This window comes from Prenolepis imparis, unplaced genomic scaffold, assembly GCF_030444845.1.
Source record: "Prenolepis imparis isolate NDT839.2.m4 unplaced genomic scaffold, iyPreImpa1.0 SCAF_14, whole genome shotgun sequence".
Lineage (NCBI taxonomy): Eukaryota > Metazoa > Arthropoda > Insecta > Hymenoptera > Formicidae > Prenolepis > Prenolepis imparis.
The window spans coordinates 6795082-6822395 of NW_028141172.1; the positions used below are offsets into that span (position 1 = coordinate 6795082).

General features: G+C 25.6%; 3 protein-coding genes and 1 long non-coding RNA gene across 4 annotated transcripts in view; 3 read left to right on the top strand and 1 right to left on the bottom strand.

The window, feature by feature from the left end:
- The window catches only part of LOC145945592 (uncharacterized), a 290305-nt gene extending 263257 nt beyond the window's left edge, over positions 1 to 27048 (top strand). The window contains exons 3-5 of the long non-coding RNA XR_014426875.1: positions 26354 to 26449; positions 26898 to 26952; positions 27029 to 27048. This is a non-coding gene — a long non-coding RNA (uncharacterized LOC145945592). The remainder of the gene's footprint in view (positions 1 to 26353; positions 26450 to 26897; positions 26953 to 27028) is intronic.
- LOC145945661 (juvenile hormone acid O-methyltransferase-like) lies at positions 27 to 3088 on the top strand. The gene is made up of 6 exons (XM_083054735.1): positions 27 to 83; positions 1374 to 1564; positions 1688 to 1885; positions 2056 to 2191; positions 2551 to 2695; positions 2830 to 3088. Exons 2-6 carry the CDS (start codon positions 1398 to 1400, stop codon positions 3048 to 3050), a joined length of 867 nt encoding a protein of 288 aa, XP_082910861.1. The 5' UTR covers positions 27 to 83; positions 1374 to 1397; the 3' UTR covers positions 3051 to 3088.
- Positions 3891 to 5187, bottom strand: LOC145945659 (juvenile hormone acid O-methyltransferase-like). The gene is made up of 3 exons (XM_083054733.1): positions 5150 to 5187; positions 4256 to 4466; positions 3891 to 4140 (listed from the first exon to the last, which is right to left on the bottom strand). Exons 2-3 carry the CDS (start codon positions 4440 to 4442, stop codon positions 3965 to 3967), a joined length of 363 nt encoding a protein of 120 aa, XP_082910859.1. The 5' UTR covers positions 4443 to 4466; positions 5150 to 5187; the 3' UTR covers positions 3891 to 3964.
- Positions 5860 to 9185, top strand: LOC145945653 (juvenile hormone acid O-methyltransferase-like). Its single transcript, XM_083054728.1, has 6 exons — positions 5860 to 5929; positions 7223 to 7430; positions 7565 to 7736; positions 7906 to 8041; positions 8401 to 8545; positions 8682 to 9185. Exons 1-6 carry the CDS (start codon positions 5861 to 5863, stop codon positions 8900 to 8902), a joined length of 951 nt encoding a protein of 316 aa, XP_082910854.1. The 5' UTR covers position 5860; the 3' UTR covers positions 8903 to 9185.
- Positions 27049 to 27314: the final 266 nt, after the last annotated feature.

A 27314-nucleotide genomic window follows, 5' to 3' on the forward strand; every position in this document is an offset into this window, starting at 1 on the left:
GAATGAGTTAAGAGATGTCTTTCACGTTCTCACAAGTTCTTTATTATTTTCATCCCAATCGCGGCGGAGACAAGTTTACTCAGGTAACTCGTAAAGATTCTTTTCTACTTTTTTTCTACTTCTTTTGACCATTTATTTGAACTTATTATCTCGAGTTTCACATAATTTTAGTTTCATGTAAATTATAATTTTGCATTTTTCGTTTTTTAACATTATTTGAAAGTCAACTAGTAGCTTTTAAATGAGACTGACAAGACTAGTAAATAGATATTTTTAAGCCCTATCACTTTTGTTTAAAAGATTTTTTTCTAAAATGCATAGTTTATGAAATATTCAACCATTTTCAGACTTTCAACACACACTGTATGTGTAATGTAAATTATGTATATCTAAACATTAAATTATCTACATCTAGTACTTATTTTTTAATAAATAAATATACAATTGATTTTATTTTGAAGATACATTAAAACTTAAAAAACATTCATATATGACTGTTCCAATAATATAATCGATAATAAAACTTGATTTTCATAACATTTTCCGGACATGTTAAACAAATAATTCATAGCTTCAGTTTCTATAAAATTCTAAAAACAGTTTCCAATAAATAGATTAAGTTCCTCGAAGGACCCAAAAATGACTTATTTTTAATATCCTTTATTGATTGAATAATCACTAACCAAACGTGTAAAAATACCACTGACATTTCGACTGTTAATTAATTCAAGTTATGAATCTACCTTTCCCTCCTTTCTCAAATACATCCTCTTCCTCGTATGACAACAAACAATCTTAATCAATCTTTGCTTTTAAGTGAGAGAATACTATTATTTAGAAAAAAATTTTATTTGTAACTAAATATACCGATAAAGTATTGTAAAATATTCTTTTTATTCCCCATATCATATTGAATGTTTTGTTATATTCTAATTATGATAGAGAAAAAAGACTAAATATATTAATATTAAAGAATTGAAGAAAATGAGCTAATAAAAGCTAGTGTGTCGGAATTAAAACGTAAATTTATTGATTTCAATTAATTACGAAAAACTCTTATGGTTTATTACGCAATTTGTGTGTAATTATTCTTAATTTATTTAGAATATTTTAGTACTTTTTTGTACCATCCTCAGCTTATTGTATTAAAAGTTAAAAGTGAGTGTTGTTTTTATACATTATACCGAACACTTGTATTATTAAACGATAAGCTGAAGATGATCCAAAGAAAAGACAGAAACGTTCTGAATAAATAAAGAATAATTACAAACAAAATATTTGCGTATTAAAATGCCGCATCGGCTCTTATTAGTTCATTTCCTTCAATCTTATTATATATCTTTTCATATTTTACACATTTTTTTAAATTCTAGTTATTTACACATTATCATAAAATCATGATACAACCAGCGCAATACGATTCATTTGATAATAATAAAAATATTACAACACTTCTAACGAACGAGTTTGCCAAAGAGCTAAAAAATATATCCGGAAAATGTATGGATGTTGGTTGTGGACCCGGGGATGTAACAAAGAATATTCTTCTTCCGGCGCTTGATCCAAAAGCAAATGATTGGTAAAAAAAAAAAAAATTATAAAAAAATAATAAATCAGATTATTATAAAATCTCGCGCGCGCGCGCACAAACACAAACACATACATTGTAATAATAATTAATATTAATTAATATAACAATTATATATTATAAAGGTACAGATATTATGGAGAATATAATCGAATACGCGAACAATACGTATGGTGACAAGGAACGACTCAAATTCGAAGTGTTGGATATCCAAACGAAAAAATTGCCAAAGAAATATATTTCGAAATTCGATCAGATATTTTCATTTTATGCTTTGCAATGGTGCCATGACATTCGGTAAGTAAAATTATTAAATAAACGTAAATTAACATTTTTTTTTGTAGAAAAGAACTTTTGCATATAATTTTACTAATATATTTTTACATAACTATATTTCAAAAATTAATTCTAATAGATATATATTTTCAAAATTACAATAATTAACATTCATCTTCATTGTTTAACAGCCAAACGTTTGAGAATATTTATCGTATGCTTCGACCTGGTAAAACTATGCTGATATTAAGTATAGCACGTAGCACAGCTATCTTTGAGGCCTTAGAAATTTTGGCGCAAGATATGCGATATGCATCGTATATGGGGGTGAATATTATTACATTGAAATATGATGTAAAATTATATTGTAGCATAATTTCTTTTTGTAAAAATATCTTTAGCAATATTTTAAAATCCGCCGAGTGTACATACACTTATAAATGACTGACATATAAAATAGATTTAGTTGCTTTACATTCTTGTATTAGTTAATATTTAATTTTGGATATACTTTTTTGTTTTACTTACTGATACGGGTCTGCGAAGGTATCAATATCAAATATATAACAGACGGCATTATTTATAAAATCACTTTCTTTATATATAAATATTTAAATATTACATGTGTGTGTGTATTGCTTCTATTGCAATGTTTTAACTGTAGCCTGTCAATTATCTTTATACAGGACAAAAGAAAGTATGTTGGAGCATTTCATTATTCGGCTCGACCTCGCGAAGAGCTAATAGAAATACTTGAAGATATCGGATTTCAAGTTCATCATTGCAGTAATCGGGAGATGAACACTTATGAGAATACAGAAAAGTTTCTACGTAAGTATTTTCCTTGACATGCATGCAAAAATTAAATTCCAGAATATGTGATTAATATAATTTTTTAAATATTATTTCTTCTTATTTATTTGATTTGTAATTGTAAATTAATCATATTTTTTTAAATTCAATAGCCATAATTACTTCACAATATACTTTTACATTTTTGGACAATATGTCGTATAATCTAAGAGAGGAGTTCATGAATGAGTTAGCACGTAGATATACGGAAATAAAAGTTAAAGAATACAGAGATAGTCAAGGTAATTCTAAGCTGCATAATGGAAAAGAAGAGACGGATATTCCTACTTTATATTCTGTACTAATAGTTTATGCACAAAGAAATGTTTCATAGTTGTACAGATATCTTTCCATGATCTACGGCAAAAATGGGTATAATTTTTTTCTTTCCTATTTTTTTCTTGAAACCCCCTTTTTACAAAACGATTGTATTAATAATATTTACTTGTATTTCTTTATAGACTAATCTAAAATAATAATATTAACAAATTTATTTTACAAATATATTGAAATATGTATTGAGGTAAGTATATTGTGTGTGTAAGCTAAATATTTTATATTTTATTTATATTACATAAGGTACAAAATATATTATATAGGATATATAATATAGTAAAAAATACTAACTAATACAGTTTTTTTTTTTAATTGATGGAACGTATCTAAATAAAAGAAAAAATATTTTTTATAGATTGACAGATTCCATAAACAATATATATACTTTATAAATTTGTAAATATTATTTTTACTCTCCAACATGGTTACAATTCTAAATAACACCAAGTATGTTTTTATTGCATATAAACAATGTATATTGTTTTGACCATTTTCTATTGCGTTTTTATATTTAATAATTATATTTAATAATCTATGATACATGTTTGTACTTGATCTTAGAACTGATAATAAATTCATAATAAATAGTAATTGAATGATAATTAAACATAATTATTAGAACAAATAAATGATTTTTTTTTTTTTTCTTTGACTTCAATATTTTATTTCTATATCATATTTCAATATCTCATTTAATATTTATTACTTAAAAATAAAATTGATTTTCCAAGTGTATCCTGTTGATGCCATTTCGATTAAAATGGCAAAATATTGCATAATTATTTTGAAAATATATATCTATTAGAATTAATTTTTGAAATATAGTCATGTCAAAATATATTAGTAAAATTATATGCAAAAGTTATTTTCTACGAAAAAAAATATTAATTTATTTTTATTCAATAATTTTTCTTACCGAATGTCATGGCACCAATGCAAAGCATGAAATGAGAATATGTGATCGAATTTCGAAATATACTCCTCGGGCAATTTTTTCGTTTGAATATCCAACACTTCGAATTTGAGTCGTTCCTTGTCACCGTATGTTTTGTTTGCGTATTCGATCACATTCTTCATAATATCTGTACCTTTATAATATATATTTTAACATTAATTAATATTAATTGTTATTACATTATTATGTGTATGTTTGTGTGCGCGTGCGAGTGTTATAATCTTTCGTAATTTATTATTTTCTCTTACCAATCATTGTTGCTTTTGGATCAAGTGCCGGAAGAAGAGTATCCTTTGTTATATCTCCGGGTCCACAACCAACATCCATACATTTTCCAGATATATTTTTTAGCTCTTTGGCGAACTCGTTGATTATAAGTGATGCATTGTTTTTGCACATATTAGCAAATAAATCGTACTGCGCTGGTTGTACCATGGTTTTATGATAATGTTTAAATAACTAGAATATAAAAAAATATATAAAATATGAAAAGATATATAATAAGATTGAAGGAAATGATAATAAGAGCCGATGCGTCGGCATTTTAATACGCAAATATTTTGTTTGTAATTATTCTTTATTTATTCAGAACGTTTCTGTCTTTTCTTTGGATCATCTTCAGCTTATCGTTTAATAATACAAGTGTTCGGTATAATGTATAAAAACAACACTCACTTTTAACTTTTAATACAATAAGCTGAGGATGGTACAAAAAAGTACTAAAATATTCTAAATAAATTAAGAATAATTACACACAAATTGCATAATAAACCATGAGAATTTTGCGTAATTAATTTAAATTAATAAATTTATAATACGTTTTAATTCCGACGCACTAGCTCTTATTAGATCATTTCCTTCAATTCTTTAATATTAATATATAGAATTTATTTTCTCTATCATAACTAGAATATAACAAAAAATTCAATATGATATGGAGTAAAAAGAATATTTTACAATACTTTATCGGTATACAGTTAGAAATAAAATTTTTTTCTAAATAATAGTATTCTCTCACTTAAAAGCAAAGATTGATTAGGATTGTTTGTTGTCATACGAGGAAGAGGATGTATTTGTGAAACTCGAGATAAGTTTAAATAAATGGTCACAAGAATTAGTGGAAAGGAATCGTTACGAGTTACCTGTGTAAACTTGTCTCCGCCGCGATTCGGATGAAAATACTAAAGAACTTGTGAGAATGTGAAAGACATGTCTTAACCCATTTTTATATGATCCTCGAGATAATCAATTCATTTTGCGCCGAGTTTAATATTATTATTACAATTGCAAAAGAACTAGTAATAATTATTACGAGTTATTTGAATAAATTTGCCTACAAAGTAATTGCGACTGGGTTAAACATGCACTTTTTTGTAAGAGAGATTACGGAAACGTGAAACATATACTTCTAAACTTATTTGTATACGTATCAAGCAACACTCCTGACAGGAGGGTCCCTACAAAAAAAATATGCTGAGATTGCAATTTCCGCGAAATCGTGATATAATTTTTGTGGTGGGGGGTCGAAGGCGTCACTTCAGATATCGGCCCGACAAGGGCAACTAATTACGAGCACTGATGTAAATCATATTAGCATTTTATTGTATACTTGTCTTCGCCTTGATACCGCGTTGCTTGATACGTAAACAAATAAGTTTAGAAGTATATGTTTCACGTTTCCATAATCTCTCTTACAAAAAAGTGCATGTTTATTTTAGTCGCAATTACTTTGTAGGCAAATTTATACAAATAACTCGTAATAATTATTACTAGTTTTTTGGCATAATCATAATATTAAACTCGGCGCAAAATGAATTGATTATCTCGAGTATTATATAGAAATGAGTTAAGAGATGTCTTTCACGTTCTCACAAGTTCTTTATTATTTTCATCCCAATCGCGGCGGAGACAAGTTTACTCAGGTAACTCGTAAAGATTCTTTTCTACTTTTTTTCTACTTCTTTTGACCATTTATTTGAACTTATTATCTCGAGTTTCACATAATTTTAGTTTCATGTAAATTATAATTTTGCATTTTTCGTTTTTTAACATTATTTGAAAGTCAACTAGTAGCTTTTAAATGAGACTGACAAGACTAGTAAATAGATATTTTTAAGCCCTACCACTTTTGTTTGAAAGATTTTTTTCTAAAATGCCTAGTTTATGAAATATTCAACCATTTTCAGACTTTCAACACACACTGTATGTGTAATGTAAATTATGTATATCTAAACATTAAATTCTCTACATCTAGTACTTATTTTTTAATAAATAAATATACAATTGATTTTATTTTGAAGATACATTAAAACTTAAAAAACACTCATATATGACTGTTCCAATAATATAATCGATAATAAAACTTGATTTTCATAACATTTCCCGGACATGTTAAACAAATAATTCATAGCTTCAGTTTCTATAAAATTCTAAAAACAGTTTCCAATAAATAGATTAGGTTCCTCGAAGGACCCAAAAATGACTTATTTTTAATATCCTTTATTGATTGAATAATCACTAACCAAACGTGTAAAAATACCACTGACATTTCGACTGTTAATTAATTCAAGTTATGAATCTACCTTTCCCTCCTTTCTCAAATACATCCTCTTCCTCGTATGACAACAAACAATCCTAATCAATCTTTGCTTTTAAGTGAGAGAATACTATTATTTAGAAAAAAATTTTATTTGTAACTAAATATACCGATAAAGTATTGTAAAATATTCTTTTTATTCCCCATATCATATTGAATGTTTTGTTATATTCTAATTATGATAGAGAAAAAAGACTAAATATATTAATATTAAAGAATTGAAGAAAATGAGCTAATAAAAGCTAGTGTGTCGGAATTAAAACGTAAATTTATTGATTTCAATTAATTACGAAAAACTCTTATGGTTTATTACGCAATTTGTGTGTAATTATTCTTAATTTATTTAGAATATTTTAGTACTTTTTTGTACCATCCTCAGCTTATTGTATTAAAAGTTAAAAGTGAGTGTTGTTTTTATACATTATACCGAACACTTGTATTATTAAACGATAAGCTGAAGATGATCCAAAGAAAAGACAGAAACGTTCTGAATAAATAAAGAATAATTACAAACAAAATATTTGCGTATTAAAATGCCGACGCATCGGCTCTTATTAGTTCATTTACTTCAATCTTATTATATATCTTTTCATATTTTATATATTTTTTTAAATTCTAGTTATTTACACATTATCATAAAATCATGATACAACCAGCGCAATACGATTCATTTGATAATAATAAAAATATTACAACACTTCTAACGAACGAGTTTGCCAAAGAGCTAAAAAATATATCCGGAAAATGTATGGATGTTGGTTGTGGACCCGGGGATATAACAAAGAATATTCTTCTTCCGGCGCTTGATCCAAAAGCAACAATGATTGGTAAAAAAAAAAAAAATTATAAAAAAATAATAAATCAGATTATTATAAAATCTCGCGCGCGCGCGCACAAACACAAACACATACATTGTAATAATAATTAATATTAATTAATATAACAATTATATATTATAAAGGTACAGATATTATGGAGAATATAATCGAATACGCGAACAATACGTATGGTGACAAGGAACGACTCAAATTCGAAGTGTTGGATATTCAAACGAAAAAATTGCCAAAGAAATATATTTCGAAATTCGATCAGATATTTTCATTTTATGCTTTGCAATGGTGCCATGACATTCGGTAAGTAAAATTATTAAATAAACGTAAATTAACATTTTTTTTGTAGAAAAGAACTTTTGCATATAATTTTACTAATATATTTTTACATAACTATATTTCAAAAATTAATTCTAATAGATATATATTTTCGAAATTACAATAATTAACATTCATCTTCATTGTTTAACAGCCAAACGTTTGAGAATATTCATCGTATGCTTCAACCTGGTAAAACTATGCTGATATTAAGTATAGCACGTAGCACAGCTATCTTTGAGGCCTTAGAAATTTTGGCGCAAGATATGCGATATGCATCGTATATGGGGGTGAATATTATTACATTGAAATATGATGTAAAATTATATTGTAGCATAATTTCTGTTTGTAAAAATATCTTTAGCAATATTTTAAAATCCGCCGAGTGTACATACACTTATAAATGACTGACATATAAAATAGATTTAGTTGTTTTACATTCTTGTATTATTTAACATTTAATTTTGGATACACTTTTTTGTTTTACTTACTGATACGGGTCTGCGAAGATATCAATATCAAATATATAACAGACGGCATTATTTATAAAATCACTTTCTTTATATATAAATATTTAAATATTACATGTGTGTGTGTATTGCTTCTATTGCAATGTTTTAACTGTAGACTGTCAATTATCTTTATACAGGACAAAAAAAAGTATGTTGGAGCATTTCATTATTCGGCCCGACCTCGCGAAGAGCTAATAGAAATACTTGAAGATATCGGATTTCAAGTTCATCATTGCAGTAATCGGGAGATGAACACTTATGAGAATACAGAAAAGTTTCTACGTAAGTATTTTCCTTGACATGCATGCAAAAATTAAATTCCAGAATATGTGATTAATATAATTTTTTAAATATTATTTCTTCTTATTTATTTGATTTGTAATTGTAAATTTATCATATTTTTTTAAATTCTCAATAGCCATACTTACTTCACAATATACTTTTACATTTTTGGACAATATGTCGTATAATCTAAGAGAGGAGTTCATGAATGAGTTTGCACGTAGATATACGGAAATAAAAGTTAAAGAATACAGAGATAGTCAAGGTAATTCTAAGCTGCATAATGGAAAAGAAGAGACGGATATTCTTACTTTATATTCTGTACTAATAGTTTATGCACAAAAAAATGTTTCTTAGTTGTACAGATATCTCTCCATGATCTACGGCAAAAATGAGTATAATTTTTTTCTTTCCTATTTCTTTTTTTAACCCCCTTTTTACAAAACGATTGTATTGATAATATTTACTTGTATTTCTCCCTTTATAGACTAATCTAAAATAATAATATTAACAAATTTATTTTACAAGTATATTGAAGTATGTATTGAAGTAAGTATATTGTGTGTGTGAACTAAATATTTTATATTTTATTTATATTACATAAGGTACAAAATATATTATATAGGATATATAATATAGTAAAAAATACTTAATACAGTTTTTTTTTTTTAATTGATGGAACGTATCGAAAATAAAAGAAAAAATATTTTTTATAGATTGACAGATTCCATAAACAATGTATATACTTTATAAATTTGTAAATATTATTTTTACTCTCTAACATGGTTACAATTCTAAATAACACCATGTATGTTTTTATTGCATATAAACAATGTATATTGTTTTGACCATTTTCTATTGTGTTTTTATATTTAATAATTATCTATGATATATGTTTGTACTTGATCTTAGAACTGATAATAAATTCATAATAAATAGTAATTGAATGATAATTAAACATAATTATTAGAACAAATAAATGATTATATTTTTATACTTTGACTTCTATATTCTATTTCTATATCATATGTCAATATCTCATTTAATATTTATTACTTAAAAATAAAATTGATTATCCAAGTGAATCCTGTTGATGCCATTTCGATTAAAATTGCAAAATAATATTTTAACCGTAATCTTGAAGAAAATTTGCATATAGTTAAAAACAATTTTACTTCCATTATATCGGCAAGAAAACAATTAGAAAAATCTGGAATTTCTTCATGTAATTCTCTGAATATAACATTTAGTCAGAAGTACGAGAAAGTGAGCAGCCTCACCCCCATGGAAAAATATATATGTAAAAATATATGTAGAAATATATGTAATATATTATATATATTTTGAATTATATGTATAATATAAATACATATTTGCATAATATAATTTATATATATATTTAAAAAATATATGTAAGTAAAAATATAGTTTTATTATATTGAATTTGAATATAATCTATTACAAATAAATATTATATGCATATATATATATATATATATGCTATATATTTTGAATAATAATTTGTATATATTATTATAATTGGATTTTTCCATATATGTGTGATATCACTTAAACTGTATAAAGAAATATATATATATGTGTGTGTAATATATGTGTATATATTTCTATCATATATATATATATATATATATATATATATCACATATAATCTTTATATAGTTATACATATATTAATATAGGATTCTTGCATATATGTATGGTATATATTAACTTTATAAATAGAATTATATTTCCATTATATATATATATTATATTTATATTATGTATATATTTTTGCATATATTACAAATATATATATTCTTTACTTATATTTGTTATATAACCCTAAACGGCAAACAATGATTAAATTTTGTATATGCAAACTTATATTTCATATATATTATAAATATATTTTTACATATATATATAAATATATTTTTGTATATGTATAAATATCTTTTTACATATATACATAAATATATACTATTTATATTTTTTAATAACAAAAAATTATATAATTTTGTATATGCAGACTTATATTTCATATATACTTTTGCATATATTATAAATATATTATAAGCGGCAAAAAATGATTTAATTTCTTATATATTTTATATATGTATTAATATATATTTATATATGTATAAAATATATTTTAGAATATATTTTTGAATATATATATTTCCATGGGAGCACATTCTGGATAAAATAAGAAATTAAAATAGCTACAATATTAACAAAAATAATGGCTTGCAAATTTTAATTAACATTTCTGAAAATAAACAGCCAGTTGATGTGTCACTATGAAATTACAACAATTTTGGTACTTCTAAAGTACGCATCCATTGTCTTGTTTAAGGTAGAATGCACTTTTTCACGATATAAAATGATATTAACTGACAGATGACAAAATTTAAAATTTAATAATTTAAGTTGATATTTTGTCACTCTCTCATTGATACAAATCTAACAAATAATTTATATATTTATATGTATTGTTTATATATACATACGTCTGTGGACGGTACTGCTTCTCACGTTCGGCCGCTAGCATGCATGCTTGGAGCGAGGAAAACTGCACCGCGATCCGATTTTTGATTGTTGATACTACTGAACATAATTAAGAAACTAGTGTATAAGTAAAGTTTCTTCAATAACGTGTATAGAGCGATCTAATTCTGGTTGTATATAAGTAAGATAAATTACAACAAAATTTTCACAGAAAAAAAATACGCCATGTATATAAAAAAATTCGACATTGTATAGCAAATATGGTTTTGTAAAAATTTGTCTAAGATTGAAAATAAAATTTAAAAATATATTATTTAAAAATGCAGCTCAAAAATAAATATAAAACAAAGCTCAGCCAAGTATAAATGTATTAACTTATTATTGCGTAATAAATCATAAGAATCTTTCGTAATTAATTTAAATTAATAAATTTACGTTTTAATTCCGACTGACTGATTGAGTTAACGGACGATCTTTGTTAAAACAGTTTGGAATAATTTAACATTCTTTCTTGCGACCGTTTTATCATACCGAATTATATACATTAATCATACAGCTAACAAACTGCGTTTAATTGGATCGCCTGTTCGATGAATTTTAAAATCGGACACTAATGAATATGATGGACGTACATGAATCGAAAGTTAACGAAAGAATATCGTAAATGTACGATTGATTCTCTAGCGTTTCCTTTCGTAAGTATCCTATTAATATGTTATCGTTTCTTATCATTTCTTTTCGCTAACCCATACAGCATTGAATGATTGTAGAAACATATTGCATAGATCTAACATTATAATATTGCATGTGAGTTGTGAAATATTCCTGCAATATTACTGCAAGAATGTGGCAACAGTAAAATTTCAGCTTTTAAAAAAATTACAATGTAATACTATGGTATTATTACGGTGCAATATATTAAAAATAATATTAAATAAAACTTTTTATTTCGATATATTACGCGCTTTCGTCATTATGTTTACTTATAGTAATTTAATGTAGTAAAATATATATATTTCTATAATTATTAATTTTAAATTAAGTAAATACTAGTTTATGCTGATGTTATAAAACATTATTGATGTTATAACATCAAGCGTCAAATCTAGCATTTACTCGACATTTTAAAGTTAAGAGACAATTGTACCTTTAGTCTTAGAGCTAATTTCATCAACTTTATATAATTCTCCTGACTAAAACTTAAGTACGAGATAGATAGTGAATCGCGCGTCGCATAGCGTAAATGAAGGAACTAACGATTTGACTGAATACTATTTTTTATAGTATTTTTGGAATGTTGCTGTAAGATTTTTCATAAAATATTACAGTTATATATTTCTATAATGTCCCTACAGTATTACAATGCAACTTGCAAGATTGTAATATTACTGCAATGTAATTGCAATGTACTGTTTTTGCAAATCGTATCGGTTCCTATTGTTTTCTATCGATTTTTTATCAGGGATGTTTTCTGTTGTAACTTTACGATAATACATTTATAAAATACGTTTTCAATTGTTTATGGTTGATGCATTATTAAAAATTATAGGTTTTTTCGTAATTGTACGTTAAAAAACTTAAAACTTTTTTTATATAAATATACAATTGATTACGAATAGATTTTCAATCATTTTTGATAAATTCCAATAAAACAATAAAACAAGTGTGCAAATTAGAAACTTGCACATTGCTTTCTCATTCCCATTCTATTTCGCTCATTAATCTTTCTCTATGAGCAAGCTAGTTTTTCAATTTTGGCTTCCTCATAGAGGAAGCTTAATGAGCGAAATAGAATGGTGAGGAAGCAATGTGCAAGTTTCCAATTTGCACACTTGTTTCATATAAAATAACATTTTTTGTCACGTATATATATGTGTGTATGTATGTATGTACTTCCTTTTGTATGTTCCTTTCGTATGTTTCTTTCGTAAAATTTTCATTTTTTGAAAAATTTAAAATTTCATAAAAAATAAATCCCTTTACCGATTTTCGTCAAATTCAATACCAACCAACCTTTAATGATAATCTATTCGTGTAAAAAAATTTAAACCGATATCTCAAAATTTACGAAAATTAGAGCAATCACGCCCTTTTTTTAAAAAATTCAAAATTTTATAAAAAAAGAACTACTTAGCCGATTCAAGCCAAATTCAATACCAACCAACCTTTAATGATAATCTATTTGTATACAAAAATTTAACCCGATATCTCAAAATTTACGGAAGTTAGAGAAATCACGCCATTTTTTAAAAAAATTAAAATTGGATTAAAATCTAAAACACTTTATGAATTTTTCTAAAAATTACAGTAAATAAAAGTGTTGTACTACTTTACTTGTGTGCAAAATTAAAGCGCTGTAGCTCAAGCAGTTCTTGAGTTATGGACGTTTGAAAAATCCGTAGATGGATACATACATACATACATACATACATACATACATATAGACATTTTATAAAAATGTGATTTTTCGATGTTTTGGAACATTCTAAACACATTGGCATAGAAATCCGGAAAAAAAAATTTTTCACGAAAACAAAGCTTTCTCTATGAGGAAGCAAAACAATATATCACAATAAGAATTTTATCGTATTCTAACGACTAAATCCGCTTTTTACAGAGAATGAAAGAAAACGATAAAAAACGATAACATTTCTTTCGAAATCTAAAAAGTAAAATAATAAGAAACGATAAGATTTTCTACAGATCGTATCGGTTCCTATTGTTTTCTATCGATTTTTTTTATCAGAGGGGTATCACGCATTCATTCTGTCTAGTCGTTTCTTGGCTCATGAACCTTGGAACAATGTGGCTAGAGACCCATTATGGATGATCTTAATTTAACTTAAGAACGGAAAGCTTTTCTCGGACAAGACGATGAAAGAAAGTATCTCGATGTGTAACTTTACAGTAATCGTTTTTTCTTTTATTTTTTATGTTATAACTTTCTACGAATTATGTCATTTGCGCTGAAAATGGCCCAAAAATGGGTCCGAAACGTCCGCTAATATGTAATTTAGTCTGTACACATTATCTAATATAAGTTAAGTAAGAATTTTAATTTTCTTTTTGTTTTTTATTTTTGCGTTCGACCGTCTACGCCAGGCTCAAAATTGCTAATTAATTTTGTATTTAAAATAATTGTGCAATCTGCTTAACTCATCTGCTTCAATTTTGCTATAATATTGCTATAATATTGCTATAGCATTATACTTAATTTTTTTTTTATATTATATTATATTTACAACCTTCCTATTTATGATCCAGCAATAATTGATATTTGACTCCTCTTTCATTTGAAAGAGTTTGTACGCTATATATATATCGTACGAATATAGGTGTCTCTCTATTTTTCACATTTTCATAATTGTATCACGATGTACGAGATGACATATATTTATATAATTATAAATAAATTAAAATTCTTTGGCATTAAAATTCAATGATATGTTTCGTTTATGTGTATATGAATGTGTTTGTATTTGTGTGTATATGTGCATAATAATTATACGAATCTGATAGAATTGTTGTATTCAGTACAGAATCAAGAATCAAGCGAGAGGACGGTTTTAGATTTGAGAATTGTAGAAAAAAATATCAGGTCAGGATATACAAGAAAAACAACAATATTTCACATTTAGCTCAACTACGCATAAATTACACTCGACACACACATTAACATTACCGTAATAATATTAATTTATTTTGTTAATAATGTCAGCTTTTTTTACGAATTGCTTTATACATATAATTAACGCGATGATACTCAATTTAGGATCGAATTGTGTTTTCTTCAACCATCGACATATATTATTTTGTTATATATATATTTCTGTTTTATATAAAATTAATTGTAGAATATAATTTCTTCATTACGAGTTATCAATAACATAATTATTAAAAAATATTATTAAAAAAATATTAATACTTTATTAATATATTAAAAATTTATTATTGTAAAAACAATATTAATACTATTAATTAAATCCAAACTTTTCATAAATGATAAGACAAAGTTTTGAATCTTTCAACGATTTTAAAAAGACAGCTCACAAGTAATCCTACTCAAGAACTAATAACTACTGATAACTCTTAAATATGTTATAAAAATATGTTATGAAATATTTCATAAAAATTAAAATAATAATATGTTTTAAATAATACGTTATACACTATAAACTCGATTAATATTTTTCGATAGACATCAGTTGATAACTGCGTAATAAATATTAATCGAGTTTATAATATTATAACATTATTTGAAACATATTATTATTTTAACTTTTATGAAATGTTTTATAACATATTTTTATAATATATGTATTTAACAGTTATCAGTTGATTTCTATCAAAAAATATTGGAGTTTATTATAACATATTATTTATAAAATTATTATATTTTAATTCTTATAATATATTATTATTTTAAAAATTAATTATCAAATTAACGCTTTTATCAGCTAATTTTTGTCAAAAAATATTAATAAAGCATTAATTTGATAATTAAATTTCATCGTAATAATATGTTATAAAAATTAAAACAGTAATATGTTGTAAATAATATGCTATAATACTTTATCCACCACCTCCACGCTGCATATCTCGCGTGAGACTGACTGCAGGATTCTGGTAAGCAGCGGTATCGCCAAGCGCAGCCTGTACGTCCACCATGGTGCGCGTCTCGCGCTAGACTGATTCTCGATTCTCGATTCTCGAGATGTTGCGATTGCGAGACTGACGATCAGTCTCGCGCGAAACGCGCAGCGCGAAGGACGTATGGGGTGCGCTTGGCGACAACGCTTCTCAGAGTCTTGCGGTCAGTCTTGCGCGAGACGTTGAGCGTGGTAGATGTGTACAGACGCACGAATCTAATGGAAGCGCAGATATTTTGATCGAAAGATTCTTGTAGAAAATTCTATTTTTTTTTGTTCTCTGTTAAGATTTAAATAAAGAATTTTTATGCATTGCATAATTAATTCACATATTTTTATGCATGCATTGCAATCACAATGCATAAAAAATAATATATAATAATTAATTATGCAATGCATAAAAATTCAGTATTTAAATCTAAAACAGAAAATGCGAACAAAAAAATAGAATTTTCTACAAGAATCTTTTGATAATCGTGATAATCACAACATCGAGACTAATTACGATTTTATTGATGAAAAAATTTGTTAATATTTTTTGATAGAAATTAGCTACTTAAACTCGGTTACTATTTTTGACAGTTATCAGTTGAATTCTGTCAAAAAATATTAATCGAGAACAAAGAATTATAATATATTATTTACAACATATATATTACTATTTTAATTTTTATAATATATTATTACTTTGAGATTTAATTACAACACTAGAACAACACAAGTGCGCACTACCAGCTGCGCCATTCTTCTATTTTATATTTATAAAAATTTTATATTTAAAAAAATAATATAAATTTTGTTTAAACTAGATTAATATTTTTCAGAATCAGCTGAAATCAGCTAAAGCTTCAATTTGCTAATTAAATTTTTAATTAATAATATATATTGTAAAAATTAAAATAATGAAATATTTTAAATAATATAAAACTTATTTATTCGTTAGAAAATATAACTACTATAAAACGTTTACGAATAATTATTTAAAAGTATTTTAATTCTTGAAACTATTTGTTTCAAGTCAATGTTTTGTCGATTCGAGTTAAGATACATTATATTTCAAACGCGAGATAAACTCAGTGATCAACTACTGTTAAAAATTCCGAGACAGATGAAATAAATCAATCTTTTGGGTTACATAAATTTATGTTTCCTTGCTAAATTTATGATTTTATTTGAAGAGTTGGAGTAAAACAGAAGATCTAGTATCCTTCAAAGTTTTTCGGAAATATAGCCTGTTTTATGTTTCTCATTAATTTATTCTTGCATTTGAATTTCATTGCTTTACAATTTTATTTTATTTTAATTATCTGTAGAGAAAAACATATAACTAACATTAAAAAGCGTTGATATTATTGTCTGATGATATGTAAATGTTAAATTTCGATAAACTAATAAAACTAATAATGTTATTAAATTATATTTTTCGAATTCTATATAAGAAACATTTGGAAGCGATAAAATAATATATGTAGTCGAAATTTAACATTATATATTATTGCGTACATATTTAAATAACATATTTAATAATCTACAAAATTTGTAGAAATGTCAATTGTGCTGTTATAATGTAATAAAAAAAACTTTAATTGATTCCCTCCCTTAAATTTGTGTAACCATGCGATAAACTTAACTCTATTTCAATTTTGCTAAAATATTGCTATAGGTAATAGCATTATACTTTATATTTTCGATAATTTATATTAATTCTAAATCTTCTTTTCTATGGTTCAACATTAACAGAATCGATAGATTTTAGACTTTTTTTTTTACATGACGTTTGCAATATAAATAGATGTCTATTTATTTCTTTATATTTTCATATATGTATCATGATGTATGAGATAACAAATATTTATATAATTATAGATAAATTTTATATGTTAATATAATAAATTTTGAATTTTGCACATTAATTTCAAATGATTTGTTTTGATATTCCGTTTATGTGTATATGTGAATATGTGTGTTGATATTCGTGTGTCTTTATATGTTATGATTCTGATAGTCATAATGGATAATAGTCCAAAATTTTTCGCACATATCCGATGACAATTTACGCGTGCGCAGCGTAATATAAATACATATATAAAAGCAGTGGTTACATCGAGGCACAAATACACAAAGAAAGTTTGCCACGGTTTTATTACTGTACAGCCAAAAATGGAACTGGAAAATGAACAGGAGGAATTTGGTGAGTCGAAAGATATTTTACAAAATTAAACAATTTTGATTGCCGATTTCATAAACAGATAATTAAGATATAGAGCGCTAATATTTCTTTTGTGCTAATATTATTATTTTTTAACAAATTATTCTTAGGTAATTTATATTTCCATGTAATAGCGCGAGCATCGCATAACAAGTCTCGCAATTCTTTAGATTCAAGTAGAGTCGCGTATATTATTTTGATGTTTACCGGTATTAACAATATTTTAGCTAATCGTTTTGCATACTAGATATGCACGAAATAAGTTTAATATTAAGGTTATAACTTTCACTTCGTATTAAAAATATATTTGAATAAATGTCAGATGTTTAGATATATAGAATTATTGCAGAATATATAATTTCTTCTATACATATATTTTTAAGTATTCAATATTACTATTAAATTTCATCAATAATAATCGACCGATTTTGAATTTTGCGTTTATTTTACTTGCTGGAAATATAATCAACATACTATTCAAAATGTTCGTTACATTTAACAAAATAGATATGTTAGTAAACATATGTAAAAATCCATTCCTTTTTTGATTATCATTATATGTATATTGATTTTATCGTATTTTGAGTCAAATATTTAATTATTAAAATATTATAAAAATTTTTCTATATACATATTCAAAATAAATGTCGAAAAAATTTTAGTTTATTACATACTGTATTTACATCCATTTAATTTCAAATATTGCTAATTGTTATAATTAATTTATAAATTTTAATTATAATTTATTCAGAATTTGTATTTCTAATATAATTTTTTAATCAATTTTATTTGATCTTTCTCTATATTCTTTTTTTTTCTATTTCCCAGAGAATATAATGAAGGAAGCACTTTTTAAGTTTGCAATCACAAGTCTGAATAAATATATAAAGCTCAAGCCGAAGAACGATTTTGTTTTTAGTCCATATAACATATACGAGGGACTTCTGTCGTTTTACCTTATCTCCAGTGGTGACATTGAAAATTGTCTAAAACAAATTCTTCATTTGGGGAACGTCTCGAAATATGACTTGATAAATAATATTAATTTTAATAAATACGTAAGAAATATTTATCGCACAAAAACAGATGTAAATGCTTTTGACGCATTCTTGCATTAAATAATGGAAATAATAATGAAAAAAGAGTCAAAATTTTTATTCTACATTGTATAAAACAACATGTAAAGATATTTATTAAATATAAACTTTGCAACTCTGACAAATATATTAAGCAGTATAATAGCGATAATAACTAAAAAAATTTTTTTATCAGACAAATATGATTTCAAAACTTTGATACATTTTAAATATATTATCGAGCACAATCTTTTAATAAATAATTTTTTAGTAAAATTCAAAGACCTTGCTTCTCCTAATATCTAATTTTGACTCTTTTTTATATAGATTAGTTTGATTGAAATAACTTGTGTGATTTTAAAATATAATATAAAGAATCAACCTAAATAAACGTGTAAACGAAACAGTTTAGAGAAATGACATAAGTCTTTTATTTAAAAATGAATAGGGATTTTACAGACATTTTTTTTGATGTTCTAGAAAACATATCGAAATCCCGATTACGAGACTCTAAATAGATGTGTTATTATAAACAGTAAGTCTTCTGTAAATCTTTCACCGATGAACAAAATTTTCAACAGTGAATTCGTATCCTTAAGCAGCAATAATATCGATAATACAGATAAAATTATCAATAAAGATATACAACGTCTGACAGAGAATCACATTCGTAATCCGGTAAAATTAAGGGCAACAAATAAAAATATGAACATCGTTTTGATGAGCACACACTATTTCTATGGTCGAAGACTCGAAACTTCCTCGACTTGTCAATCATCAAGAGTATCGACTATTCCTGCCCAATTGATGTGTACAACCGGTGAGCATGCCATCTTTTCTTTTCACATGTTTTTACATACCGTAAATTTTATTATATTGTTAAATTTTTTAAATTAATTGTAAACAAAACATATTTTGTCGACTTAATTTATTTCGTACAAAACACCGTCTTATCCCTTTCGTCAATTAACGGATAACCATATATATTATATGTTAAAAATCGTCGAAATTTTCCATCGCCGCAGAAACAATGGTCCTTTATATTTAAAAAATTTCTAAAATATAACGGGAAATAATATTCGATGCTCAACAGCTGCTATAAAGAATTTGTCGCAGTGTAATGTATCAAAGACAGTTGGTATCCATATGTTGACGAAAAGGCGCATGAAAAAATTATGCATTGACATTAAATTTTAGTATAAAAATTTTTCATAAATGTTTGAAACTGTTAAGAATAAAATAATAATTTTTATCGCATTTTATTGCCACTTATTTTATTCTTACTTTTTTGGAATTAAGACAAAATAATTTCTAATTCTTGAAAATATAAAATGTTATATGGATTTTTTTTTTAGTTTTTAATCAAGAATTTGGAATGAACGTAAGCGAGTTCCCTATCAATGATGGTTGCACGTCGCTGTATATGTTGTCACCTTCTTTATCTGAATCGTACACCAACGGCAGACTGGATTACGGCAGCACTATTAGCCTTTGGGAATTGATTGAACGATTGTCGACTGACGAGGGACTTTGCAAACTTCGGGAAATACTAAAATATGATAGGAGTTCACATGCTATGCGTTATTCGTCAGAATTGATCTTCGAAATGGAGAAAAATTTCAATATGAACGATCTGCTGCGAGCACTAGACGCCAAACAATTGTTTATGCCCGACGCGATTCGTGTGGATCATTTATTCACGAGAGACGATGAAAGTGTGCACTTCGGTAATGTCGTGCATCGTGCTCACATCAAGGTCACGAAGGAGAACGTCAACGCAGCTGCGATCACCTTGATCACCGGACAAAAGCCCTCTTCGAGCAACACGATAACCGACGTGAATAACGATATGCCGTTTGTTTGGCTGATTTATGACAAACTGCACGAAGACATCCTCTTTGTCGGCGTTTTTAATGAACATAACGAGATCAATTCCGAGATTTGGTAGAGTTAAATGCAGATTAACTGCAGAGGTACACAAATCGGACGTGGACTATGGAACGGCTACTAGTAACAGATCTGTATAGTTATTGGAAGATGTTGTAATTATTCTAACTATATTTTGTTTTTTATGAGTCAATTTTTTGTCAATTTCAGTTAATATGCATTATCGCTCGTGCGCGATATACTCTATGAACAATTTATGTTTAAAATTTGGAGACCGAAGAAATACTATTCAAGTGTATCATACAAATTTATGTTCGCTTGGCATTTATATCATTTATCTGAAAATTGAAAAAAAAAGAAAATTTGTATTCTCCAAAATATTTTGGACATATAATCTGTTAGATGATTTGCATTAATCTATACTTGTATTTGAATTTCATTGTTTAAAAATTTTTTTTAATTAACTAAACTAAAAAACATGTAACTAACATTAAATAGCCTTGATATTATGATCTTATAATATGTAAATGCTAAATTTCGATGAACCAGTAAATATATGTATGAATGTATATATATGTATATTTATATACACACACACCACGTACATATTCATGTACATACATATACATACATGTACATTCATATACATATATATAGATACATATATATATGTATACATATTCATATTTATATGTGTGTATACATATATACACGTATACATGTATATGAATAAAATTTCTGTCATAAATGTACATCATTGAATTACTTTTTCCGGATTTTATGGAAAAAATATTTGGAAGCCAAAAAATAATTATCTGTCGAAATTCAGTATTATTTATAGAATATATATTAAAATATTGCTTACAAAATTTGTAAAACGTTAAATGTGCTATCGTAATGTAAAAGAAAAAAGTTAAAATTATTTTTCTTTTATAAATATGTGCTGTGCTTAACTCTATTTGAATTATGTTATAGTATTGCTATAGTTAGTAAATATAATTATATCTTATATCTTTGATAACATATTATATATATTATATTTACATAAATCATTTTTTTTTCTAGCGTTCAACATTATCAGAATCGATAAATTTTTGATTCTTTTTTCATTTGACGTACACTATATATATAGAGATGCTATGTATTTCTTTAGATTCATAATTGTATCACAATGTATGAGATAACGAATACTAATATAAGTATAAATAAATTGAAATTTTTTATACATTAATATCAAATGATATGTTTTAATGTTTTGCTTGTGGACAGTAAGTGAATGTGTTTTGTATTCGTGTATATGTGTATGTTATAATTTGTTATAATTTGTGATGTTATGATAGCACGCTTGTCTTCAATCCGAAACGAAGAATCAAACGAGAGAACGATTTCAGATTTGAAAATAGTAAAAGAATTTCGGGCCAAGATACATATATTAAGAGGAGAAAGATATCTCACATTCGGCTTTAGTGCAAAAATTCCTTCCGATAGCAATTAACGCTAATAAACTAGCTCTACTAAAACAAGATTACAGTTGCTAAGTAATATTGCGATCAAAGTTTTCAAATAAAATACTTGTGCACTTCACGTGGGCTATACTTTCGTCCCTGTAATTTTATCATCGATTTATAGATTTTTCTGTTATTATTTTATGTATTGTCGTAAAGTGTGAATTTTTATTTTGATATAATTTATTGGCCAAGTCTTCCAATTTGTTACATTTAAATACTCTAGTTTCACGTATATATATATTCTCGCGTTTTAGATATATATACTCAATAAATTTAATTTAAAATTATGACTTTTTCAGCTTTCACGTTAGAAAGTATACTTTGTAATTTATTATAATTAACACTTATCTCTTATCTAACATTTCTTTTTGTCAATTTGATTTTTTTTTTATTTATCTTTTCTGATCATCAGGAAACCTAATAAAGAAGGGACGTTTCCAGTTCGCGATCAAATATCTTTATGGGTTAGAATAATTTACCAGAAAAAGAATTTTGCCTTCAGTCCGCGTTGCATATATGACGGACTTCTCATTATATATTTAGTTTTTAGTAGTGCTATTGAAAAGCATTTAAAGAACATCCTTCAATTATCGTAGATCAGCAAATTTGACTTGATAGATTGTAGTAATTTATAGATAAATTTAGATGTAAATATTTCTGACGCATTTTTGCATTACATGATGGCTACTATAATGGAAAGAGTTAACGTTTGCACGACAGACTGTATAAAATGTATAAGCAATTATGAAACGAAATCTTTCCCAATCTGAAAGATTGATGAAGAGATAATATAGCGATGACAAAAAGGAAATATATATATTTTTCAACGAAATAATGATTCAAGCTTCAACACGTCTTAAATTTGTTAGTAAACAGACTTTTAATGATAGATAACTTATAATGCAGAACTCCCCCTTTTTTTATCAAAATATTACTGTAATTTAGATTAATTTAAGTAAAGTAACATGATGATATTTAAGAATATAGAAAACACACATAAATGTTTGCAAAAATATTCAATTTAAAAAATATAAAAATGATAAATAATTACGAGTTATCAATAACATAATTATTAAGAAATATTATTTAAAAAAATATTATGCTTTATTACTATATTTAAAAATTTTACGACAAATTTTGAATTTGTCAACAATTTTAACAAGACAGCTCACAAGTAATCCTGATAACTACTGATAACTGTTAAATATGGTAGAAAAATATGTTATAAAATATTTTATAAAAATAAAAATGATAACATGTTTTAAATAATATGTTATAATACTATTTAAAAAACATATTATTATTTTAATTTTTATGAAATATTTTATAGCATATTTTTCTAACATATTCAACAGTTATTAGTTGAATTCTGTCAGAAAATATTAATCGAGAACAAAGAATTATAATATATTATTTACAACATATTACTATTTTCATTTTTATAATATATTATTACTTTGAGATTTAATTACAACACTAGAACAACACAAATGCGCGTTACCAGCCGCGCCATTCTTCTATTTTATATTTATAAAATGTTATTTAAAAAAAATAATATAAAGTTTTTCAACTCGTTTAATATTTTTGACAGTTATCAGCTGATTTCTGTCAAAAAATATTAATCGCAGATAAGACATTATAACATATTAATATATTATAATTTTCATAATCTAAGTAAATTTATGTTTTGATATATAAGTATTTTTTTAGATATATTTAATTGTAAAGTATTATTTTTTCAGCTTTTATTTAAAAAAGTAGACTCGAATAAACGTAAGAATTAGATAATACCACACTGCAGATTATAATTTCTTTTTGTTAAACATAATATATTAAACGACATTTTAACATAGTCATTGAATAAATATTATAAGACATATTTAGGTTAGTTTTAACATAATTTTGCATTATATGATAAAAATGAGTCAAAATTTATAGATTTGTATTAGATATGACCCTAAAAATGTAAAAAAAATTTTAGATGAAAATGTACAAACGCTTTAAGTCATATTCCATTTAATTTCTCGCGCTCAAATTAAATTCGACGACAATATATACACGTGCGCTACATAATATACATATTTAAAAACGGCTATATGATATCGAGACACAGCCAAAGCAAGTTTGTCACTGTTTTGCTACCGTAGAGCTAAAATGGAGCAACAAATGTCAAAGGAGAAAATTGGTGAGTCGAAATATCTTTCACAAGTTCAAACAATTTTGATTCCGTTTTCACACAAATAAATAGTTAAGGCTCTGCGCACAATAGGAAAAATATTAGGAATAAATATTAAATATTAGGAATAAGAATTATTTGAAAATAGTAAAATCGGAAAAACTCTAATATAAAAATACAAATTCGAGTATAAAGGACTAATAAGGGCTAATAAACTACTAAGAGTCTTTTATACCCGAATTTGTATTTTTATATTAGAGTTTTTCCGATTTTACTATTTTAAAATAATTCTTATTCCTACTATTTAATATTTATTCCTAATATTTTTTCTATTGTGCGCAGGGCCTTAGATATACAATGCTAATATTTCCTTTGTGTTATATTATTTTATAACACATTCTTCTTAGTTAATTTTATACATTTCGATATAATTTAGTGAACATTGCATAGCGAGTCTCGTATTTCATTACATTAAAGTAATAAAATAAGTTCAATTTTAACGTACGACTTTTATTGAATAGACAGAAAGTATATGTAAATAAAATTTAGATTTTTCGATATATAGAATAATTGCAGAATGTCATATCATTATTGTTAAGTATATTAAATATTATTATTAAATTTAATCAATAATTCACCGATTTCAAATTATTCGTTTATTCTATTTTTTGGAAATATAAGCAAAATAATGTTTTTAGAATTATTTATGTATTTAACGTAGTTTTTATGTAGACTTGTTAGTAAACATAAATAACAATATATTTGCGAATCTCTTCTTTTTTTTCTCTTTTGATTATCTCCATACATATGTTGTTTTAACGTATTTCGTGTCATTACAGAAAAATTCAAACACGTTATATTATTTAATAATATGTAATTATTAATTACTTTTAGATTTTAAGTATTATTATAAAACATTGTTATAATTGATTTAATAATTTTAATTATAATGTAATAATATAATTTTAATTTTATTATGATTATATCACTTTAATAAATATCTTTTGTCAGTTTTGACCTTTTTTAGAATATTAATTTTTCTTTATTTGGCAGATAAAATAATGTCGGCGGCGCTTTTCAAGTTCTCGATTAAATGTCTGCGTGTATATATGAACATCAAGCCGAAAGGCAACTACGTCTTCAGTCCGTATAACACATATGAAGCACTATTTTCGGTTTATCTTACGTCCAGCGGTACCATTGAACAGCGTCTAAAACATATCCTTTATTTAACGGATGTCTCGAAATATGACTTGATAGATACTGTTAATTTTGATAAATATTTCTCAAATTCAACAAATTCAGCATCAACCTCCCATGATGTACCATTAGAGGTAAATAATTCTGATGCTTTTTGCATTAAATGATGAAAATTATATAGGAAAATAAGTCGAAATTTTCAAGTCACAATTAAATGACATAACATGTAAAAGTACATTTAAATAAAAATTTTGAGACTCTAAAATACTTATTAAGCGGTAAGAAAGAATATATATATTTATAAGCGAAATAGAGATTTGAAAATTTGATACTTTAAATATGTCATTGAGCAATCTATTAAAGAATGGATTCTTTAATAAAATTCAGAAATCTTGCTTATCGAGTAATATAACTTTGTTTCTTTTTCATATAAATTAATTTGAATGAAAGTAACTTGACGCGATTTTAGAATATAATAAAGATTCAGCCCGCATAAATAAAAATATGTATAAAATAATTTAGAGAAATAACCCAAGTTTTTTGATTAAGAATAAATAGAGATCTCACAAACATTTGATGTTCTTGATTCTAGGCAACCGAACCTTTGGCTGCACACGATTTCGTGAATGAAAGTATACTTTCGATTGAAGATAATATTACTGCATCACTTGAAAATCTACATTTAGAGGTAAATAAATTTGATACATTTTTGCATTGAATGATGGAAGTCATATAGGAAAATAAGTCGAAATTTTCAGGTCACATTGTATGACATGCCACGAGAAGATACTTATTAAATAAAAACTTTGCGATTTTAAATTATCAATTAAGCGGTAACAAAAATTATGTATATTTTTATGCAAATTAAAGATTCGAAACTTATATACTTATTAAATTTGTCATTGAGCAACTTTTAAGAATAGAATTTTTTTATGAAATCCAGAAATCTTGCTTATCGTGTTATATAACTTTGCATCTTTTTCATATAAATTAGTTTGAATGAAGCAACTTGACGATTTTAGAATATAATGTAAGGACTACATAAATACAAATATGTATAGAACAATTTAGAGAAATAACCGAAGTCTCTTATTTACGAATGAGATCTCACAAACATTTGATGGTTTCGGTTTTAGATGAATGAGGCTGCATGCGATTACGAGGGTAAAAGTATGTGTTGGATTAGAGGAAGTAAGTTTTCCGCAAGCCCTGAACGTATGAAAAAAATTTTCAAAGATGAATTCATAGTCTTAGAAGGCGAAACTAGAGTTAATGTATTTGGAATAAATCTTAAAATAGAAGAGGAGCTATGGAAGTTGATAAAGTATATTTATTATCCGCTACAATTAACCCCGAGAAATTACAATATTGATATTGTTATGACGTCTTTACTTCGTTTCAATAAACAAGATTTTCAAAGATCAACGACACCTGAACCAGGCGCATCAAGCGAATCGACTGTTTCTGACAAAAGAAAACGTAAAAACTGTGAGTACCTTTTCATTTCATATGCTTTTACATACAAACAATTTTTTGTTAACAAAACATATTTG

What these genes read in the sequence shown, in the direction of transcription:
- LOC145945661 (XM_083054735.1), top strand. Translation starts at nt 1,398, where the DNA reads ATGATACAACCAGCGCAATACGATTCATTTGATAATAATAAAAATATT. An exon ending in CAATGGTGCCATGACATTCG is followed by an intron (nt 1,886 to 2,055) that starts GTAAGTAAAATT and finishes ATTGTTTAACAG; the next exon opens with CCAAACGTTTGAGAATATTT. An exon ending in GATATGCATCGTATATGGGG is followed by an intron (nt 2,192 to 2,550) that starts GTGAATATTATT and finishes ATCTTTATACAG; the next exon opens with GACAAAAGAAAGTATGTTGG.
- LOC145945659 (XM_083054733.1), bottom strand. Translation starts at nt 4,442, where the DNA reads ATGGTACAACCAGCGCAGTACGATTTATTTGCTAATATGTGCAAAAAC. An exon ending in TCCAAAAGCAACAATGATTG is followed by an intron (nt 4,141 to 4,255) that starts GTAAGAGAAAAT and finishes TATATTATAAAG; the next exon opens with GTACAGATATTATGAAGAAT.
- LOC145945653 (XM_083054728.1), top strand. Translation starts at nt 5,861, where the DNA reads ATGTCTTTCACGTTCTCACAAGTTCTTTATTATTTTCATCCCAATCGC. An exon ending in GCGGAGACAAGTTTACTCAG is followed by an intron (nt 5,930 to 7,222) that starts GTAACTCGTAAA and finishes TTTAAATTCTAG; the next exon opens with TTATTTACACATTATCATAA. An exon ending in GATATGCATCGTATATGGGG is followed by an intron (nt 8,042 to 8,400) that starts GTGAATATTATT and finishes ATCTTTATACAG; the next exon opens with GACAAAAAAAAGTATGTTGG.